The sequence below is a fragment of the Haplochromis burtoni genome, unplaced genomic scaffold (genome assembly GCF_018398535.1).
Source record: "Haplochromis burtoni strain Fernald_Lab_line unplaced genomic scaffold, NCSU_Asbu1 Contig_9, whole genome shotgun sequence".
In the NCBI taxonomy this organism is placed as follows: Eukaryota; Metazoa; Chordata; class Actinopteri; order Cichliformes; family Cichlidae; genus Haplochromis; species Haplochromis burtoni.
In genome coordinates this window covers 1,748,971-1,756,578 of record NW_024582370.1, presented here as the reverse complement: position 1 = coordinate 1,756,578, position 7,608 = coordinate 1,748,971, and the positions used below count along the sequence as shown (strand labels likewise).

Genomic DNA, 7,608 nt, shown 5'->3' with positions numbered 1-7,608 from the left:
TTGCGTATTCTTCCATGTTGAAAGGCCTCCATAGACCTGCTGTAACCTGATCTCCTGGCTCAGTGTATATACTCCCAGTGCGTCATTCTTCAATTATGCTTTGACAGCACCTGAATTACTGTGGGCTGGATGCCCAGATGACTGAGGCAATGTGTATTGATCTATCCCTTTTCTTCTTCCCTCTCCTTGGCTTGGAAGGCCCTTCCATTCCCTTTGCTGGCTGGCTATTTTTAAGCATGCAAGTCATTCCTCAAATATTTAGTTTGATTCTTTTATGCCCTCTGGCCGGCATCAATTCTATTATCTTTGGAGCCATTAATCAGAATGCGCATGTGATTTGCACTCCACAAAGCTCAAGTTCTTAATTACGTACAGTTTCTCTGCATTGGTTCTTCATATTCACTGGCCTCAAATTCTCAGGCTTGGTCACCTTCGCATTCATTTTCTTAAAACACAGATGTTGACATTTATCCTATAACTGACCTTTCCATCTGCTATGCTTTTCCAAGTGGCTGGAGGCCTGTTAACCTTCCTCTCTATGAATTGTGGTGGGAGGCATTGCTCTACACCTGGCACACTGACTCCATTATGCAGAAGCAGCAGCCCATTTTCTCAGAGGCAAAGACACACTGACGACTACCCACAATGTCAGCAATGAAAAATCCAGATATAGCTGCACTTCCTGTCATTCATTGCACATAAGTAGCACAGATGATACTTTAATGTGTAACCCAGAAACCTCAGAGGACAAAAATGGAGACATTTGTCATTAATGCAGCGTTCGAAAGGATTTGTAAACTGTTAAACTGTCATTGACACAGAAAGACCCGAAGGCAAATAATTAATGATTCCGATGAATACAGTTAATGGACTGTAAATGCTACAAAGTTGTGTTGAATCGCCAAACATCTGACTGCTTTATATCAGAATATACGGCATATATTATTTTCTATACGGTTTTTAATGAACTCACTGAATGTTTTGATGAACACACTTTTAAAATATAATACTGCCCAGTAATACTGCAAAACATCCAAACTCACACTCAGAAGTTTCACTTTAAATCTGATTTCCAAGCTGTGAGCTTGTGGACTGCAATGTGCTGCACAGGTCTTTCTGTTGTTATGTCCCATGTAGATAGCACAACATTTCAAGCCTCTCTGCTTTACAGCAGCTCAGGATTTTGTACCCTGCCTATAGGCTTTTTGGTAAAGCTGATACCTCTGATGAAACATCTTTATTATACAGGGGACACTTTAAATCATTAGACTGGCACAGAGCCAATTCCTGTAAATGAGTTTTATATCATTTTATCCCCGGTGAATGCTTCAATACTGAACTACTCTTTAAGTAAAAAAATATAATGACGATTATTTATTTATTCTCCATTATCACTGAGATTGGACTGCATATCATTTATTCAGTAAACACTGAATTAATTTTTTTCTGGAAACAGAAAGTTATGACTTCACGTATAGCCGAACAAACTGAACCTTTCACGTTTTCAGCTTTGGGGTTCAGCTTACATCGAGGATATGGGCGTGGATAATTTAATTCAGAAAGGTTTTTGTGCTTCTTTTGTTAGTAGCCTCATTGATCTTGCTAAAGAAGGTTTTCATGTCCTCTCTCTCTCCCCAGTCAGGACGCGCATGACCTGTGGGTTCAGTATTGTTGACTCGGGCCTCGGTGTGGTGGAGGCTGGAAATCGCAGCATCTGCGCGGACGGCCATCCCACGATGAACGGAGCCCCGAGGATCAGTTACAGCACCAAGCAGCTGACCGAGCTGGAGAAGGAGTTTCACTTCAACAAGTACCTGACGCGGGCCAGGCGGGTGGAGGTCGCCGGCGCCCTGCAGCTTAGCGAGACCCAGGTGAAAGTTTGGTTTCAGAACAGACGCATGAAGGAGAAGAAATTACAGAGAGACGGGCTACTCTCCGACCCAAGGCCCGCGGCTCCGCACTCACACGCCGACACTTTGGACACCTGCCCCTTCCACGGACCGACCTAGCCAAAAAAAAAAAAAAAAAAAAAAATAAAACCACCTCATGATGCTTAATCGACGTAATCAACTTTAATTTGATGCAGTTTGGGGGAAAAAAAAAAAAAAAAAAAATCAAAACAAACAAACAAACACCTGCCCCTGAACTCCTGAACTGCATCGTGCGTTACACGGCAAGTCTGCAAATGTTTTGATTGGCGTTTGCATCGTTTTCAATCAGGCTTCACCTTTATTTGCTTACAACGATGGATGCTTAACGCAAGAAGCGCAAAGGCAAGTTTCTTCATGCAAGAACGGGCCCAGACGATTTGTCATTCTCTCCGGCTTCAGACTGGTGCTCTGATTTGAATATTAAAATTCAACTCATCCCATTGCGCTCCTATCTACACAATGTAAACGAAGATACAAACTCATATTAATTGCCCATAGAAACTGTGGAAGTCCATTTGCGTATTTTCTTTTTGTGTTTTTTGTGTTTCTTTTTTTTGTTTTTGTTTTTTACTCTTTTTTTTTTTGGACAATTTATTCGGCAAACTTGAACACATTTTAACTCTTACTTCCCAGTTTCTATGTAAAATGTATTATTTCTATTTATTGAAGATCTATTTATGATTATTATTTATTCAGATATTTTTACAGCATTTATTCACATTATGCCATAGCTGCCGTCTCAGACAAATTAAAGTCCACAATTATGTGGAATTGTTTCTGTTTAAGCTGTTTGCTTCTGAGGGCTCACATTTGAGGACAGGAGGAGATACACCTGTTGTAGGCAGAGCCCACGCGTTATGTTACCAAATATTTATCAAGCTAATTTAGCTTCGCTTTGAATCCTGCCTTCGTGTCGTGTGTTTTATCCACTCCCACTGTTTCCTTTATCCACGGAACGATTAAAATGCCATGATTGATGGAGAGATTTATTGACGGGCTCGTATTGGAGTATTGATCCGTGGTGATCCATCCATTTGAGGCACAAATATGTGAGCATTTGCATGCATGTGTAACTGCATGTTAATGGAATGTAGAAACGTCGCGATCGGGAGCTGTTGCGTCTTTTATTGCTTCTATATATGCATCAGAAAATGATAATTTAGCTGAAAGACTCATGCGGGAGAAGAGACAATAAAACGGTGCCTGTGCTGTTTTGCAGATCAACCAATAAACTGTGTGGCCCCAGCAGTTCGAGCAGCTAAATATTCCTTCCAGATTCACATCTCATCTCATATAAAGTAAATGATGGTAAACACGGCCCTTAAACACTGTTATGTTTCCGGTATCACACTGCGTTTCTATCATGTTAATGTCTACTTTAATATCAAGATATGGGCCATCAGGCACATTAATTTTGTGTAAGGGAATATTTTTGTTTAGCTTTCAATTAGCGTGTTTGCACTGGATATGAAGGTTACTGGATCCAAAACGGATATTAATCATAACAAAGGAATTAAACTTGAGTGTTGGAGATTAGAAATAAAGTGCTAGGATTAAAAAAAAGATGAAGAAGAAGAGGAGGAGGAGGAGGAGGAGGAAGAAATTGGGTCGGTTTCAAACCTCTGACGAGCGTTCTCGTTTGAATTTGTATTTGTATCATGTAAGTAAAATGCTACTGGTAATACTCATTTAAAGTAATACAATTGCGCCTTTGTAGGGCACAAGAGTAGACATGGAGGCTGCAAGGCCAAGCTAATATATGCAGTTACACCAGAGTTCACCTCTCACCTCCTGACCTTTGCCTTGCCTCGGAACAACGATGACCCGGTCAGCGGCTCTGAGAGAGCAAGATGCACCATTAATTTGGGTGACCTCGAAGTCTGAGCTTTTCTCTTCCTTTCTTTCGTTTTCTCTTCTTCTTTTTTTCAACAAGCAACTCCAAATGCTTTTGTTCTGGTGTGGGGTGTGTGTGTCCACACAACAATATTTCATCGAGCTGAATAGAAGGGCGAGTAGGCCATATGATAATTGTTCATATTATAATTCCATACCAGGCCAGATAATGGATTTTTTTCTCCTACACCTAGAGGTAACCTAATTTTTGCCCCGTCTCTTATTTTAATAAGCCAAAAAAATATGCTACTGGCTCAGTTTATAAACCGGATGAAAGAGTCTTTTCACCCAATAAGTTTTTGGATATAAACTACAGACCTATTTTTAATAGCAAAGTTGAAATATTAGAGTTACTTGAGCATGCTCAACAGTTAATATGATTCCATGTCAGAGCCAGCATAAACAATATTTGGAACAACTATTCATTAGAAGTTTGCAGTTTATATATTTTATGCATATTTGCTTGAAGAATTACAAAAAAAACCCTACACACACCTATTTTTCTCCAACCCCCAAACAATATGTTTTTAATGTGCATCTCATTAGTGAAAGCCAGAAAAGAAAAGAAGTTTAAAGTTAAAGAAGAGGGGCCAACTTTACAAACATTTAAAAGTTTTCTTTTTCTTTTCTTTTCTCGGAATTGATATGAATGATTTTACATGCAAGCAGGGCCAAAATATGTTGAGCCCAATTTATCTAGAATTTGCATTTAAACAAAACACACACCATTAAGGCTGCCTTTCTCTAAACAAAATAGCACAAATTGGAATGTTTAACAAAACCATCAAATGTGTTTGTCTCGTTAATGCAAAGTGCGTGCACGTGAAGGTCACAGGGATAATGATGGGCACAGCGATGTTGGAATCATGTCAGTTTAAAGCCAGCAACTATAAAAATGTCCACTGTTATTACAGCAATGTGTTGTTTATGTTGACCTTTTTAGGAACTCTTATCATCTTATCATGTAGTGACAGGGCTCCATGTAGCAGGTTGTAATGTGCACAGCAGACCCTTGCAGCACGTGTGCACTCTGACTTTTTTTTTTTAAATCTAAACTTACTTAATCACATGTTCTCCTGCATAATAGATACACCTAAAACACACAGCGGGCTCAGTAATAAGGAGAGGGGAAAGAAAAGAGGGAAAAACCTAATGTAAATTAGAAAGAAGAGGTAAATGTAGAAAAAAGAGCTGATTTATTTTGTTTGAACCATCACCTTCATTTCATTGTGTGGCAGCTTCAGTGTTTGCGTCTCAATTGATGAAAGCAGAACTGCATTGTTTGTTCAGACCTGACATTTAGTTCGAAAGCATTTGAGCGTGACTGCTCTGATGAATTTGTACTCTCCTGTAATTCCTTCCTGAAGATGTACGGTTGGTTCGGAAGACTGACAGCTGTGCTGTGCTTAGACACACGTAAACACGTGGCAAGTGGGAAGAAAGTTAAAGTCAAAATTACTCAAATCCAGATATATTGCTGCTACAGGTAGCACCAGCATCATCATCATCATCTTGGAGCAAGCTTTCCTCACCTTCATTTTTTTCCTCTTTATATACAGTGGTTATTTCTCATGATGAAAATCAATCTAAAATCAGTTTTATTCTTCTCATTAATTCAGCAAGAAAGCTATTCATATTTAAAATAAGTATAATCATTTGTTTAATGAATAGTTCCACTTGTTTTGCTAAAGTATTCCTGAACAGAAAACACACAGCTGAGAATAAAGCAAATCCACTGATGTATTAGTGTATAATGAATGAGGCTATTGGCAGTCTCTCATTTCTTCTCTTCTCTATTGTAAGCTGGCTGATGTGGGCAGCTGTTACAATCCTCCCGAGGAACACTGAGGCGTGAGCAATGTGTGCCTTACAGAATACCTTACACTACTTTTTTAAAATGAACATATATAAGTGGGTTCTTTCTGAGCTTGCACTAATTAATGCTAAGTTAACCTGAAATTAACTTAATGCATAATATGCATGTAATATTTTCACCAAGCTCGAGGGAATAAAATCAATTGATCACGTTAAGCTTTTTCTAACTTTATGTGAAGCACTTACAGAACAGATAGCTTGGTTGTTGTTTTAATTATAGGCCATTTGAATGCTCTCCTCCCTTTAGTTTATTTTTCTGCTTGTCTGATTTTACTGTTTTTCTTTATTTGCAAAGACTTTCATGCACTATTAGTCTTTTTGATCGGCGTTATTCACATATTTGACTACCAAACAATTTGTACATCAAGAAAAGTAGAAATGAAGCGCACCTGTGTGTGCACGAGCGCGTGCCAATGCATGTTTGGATGTTCTGTGTACAATTACACAAATATGTGTTTGGTTTCCTAGGTGCTGCTAATAATGCGCTCAAAAAAGATACAAAGCACCTATTTGAATAATTGTTCACTCGCATGCGTACACACGCGCACATACAAATCCATACATTCTGACAGAGCGGCGCTCAACAACATGCACACCAGTCCAGTCCTTGCCTCTCCTCTCGTGCTCCACTCCAGGGAGCAGATGTTTGGGGACAGCTTACAGCCTCAGCGAATTTCTGTGTACAAAGCAAACAGCAGCACTCAGCACTTCTGGCTGCAATGGGAAATGTGCTCTTGAAGTGGGGGGAGGGGTGGCCTTTGAGTCACTGTAAGGTATCATGAGGATGGGTGGAGAGGGGCAAAAAGAGTGAGAAGGAGGGTACACGCAGAGGTGAAACTGTGTCAAGGTTACAAGTGGCTTGCATAGGAAAGTCCCCCCAATTTCCCGAGACATGCGCTGCTGTGTGTCGAAGCAGTGCAGGGCAGCATCCTGGCTGGTATACTTAGTACCCCTGTGTGACATCATCAGGAAAATCAAGCTACATATCTGATTGTGTCTACATGACCTCTCCAGTGCAGCTCTGTCTGCTCACTAGTTTGGATTGCCCTTTGAAAAGTTGCAGACAAGCATAAAATGGAGGGAAAAAGGGGGGAAACAATGTAGTAAGTCGCCGCAAATATTGCTGATATTGCATCTAAGACATCAGCTACAACATGGGACCAGTTCTGCTAATGATGCCACCGATATAATGCATTGATTTAAAGGTGCTGGTCCTGTGGCAGTATGCTACCCGTGCTCTCTTTTGTTTGCCTTCTATAGAAAAGTAGCATTTTATATTTATTTCAAAAGATCACTAAACGTAAGTTCTCGAGCTCGCTCATGAAAATGACAGTATTATTTTGCACTTAAATAAATATTTTGTGCCCTTTTCATCCATTCCAAAATATTTACAGTGCAGCTTTACCGCATATGCTCGTCAATATGCTGCACACAATTAGCTCAAACACACACACACACAAGCATACACTTTTACTTGTGCATGCGAGAAGACACATTTTGACCTCTCATCAGTGTATTATAATCCCTAAACAAACCATCATAAATGAGCCCTGCCATGCTTATTTGTCTGAGCGAAAGTAACCCCCCACCACACCCTCCTCTTCTGCCCTTGGGGTGAGGTTGCCATAGTGACAGATTCATAGACATATGGAGAGAGAGGAGAAGAGGAGCTTGGCTGAAGGGGTGGGGCTGAAGGGGTGAGGTGGAGAGAAGACAGAGGAGAAGGGGATGGGTACCAGTTTGAGGACGCTGGCGCTCTGTCTTTCAGATGTGTCTTTGTGTTTCATCTGTCAATCAGCCATCCGTGGCAGTTTGTGCTCGGCGAGGGAACAGTTCATGAACTTTTACTCTGCCAGACGCCATCTTGGCTGTATTTCACAGGGGACGGGATTGATTTTCAAGCATCTTC

General features: G+C 40.4%; 1 protein-coding gene across 1 annotated transcript in view; it reads left to right on the top strand.

Moving 5' to 3' along the window:
• Positions 1–2,043, top strand: part of hoxc1a (homeobox C1a) — a 4,472-nt gene extending 2,429 nt beyond the window's left edge. Inside the window, exon 2 of the mRNA XM_005914719.3 lies at positions 1,639–2,043. Coding sequence (XP_005914781.1) covers positions 1,639–2,009 — 371 coding nt within the window. The 3' untranslated portion in view covers positions 2,010–2,043. The remainder of the gene's footprint in view (positions 1–1,638) is intronic.
• The last annotated feature ends 5,565 nt before the right edge of the window (positions 2,044–7,608 follow it).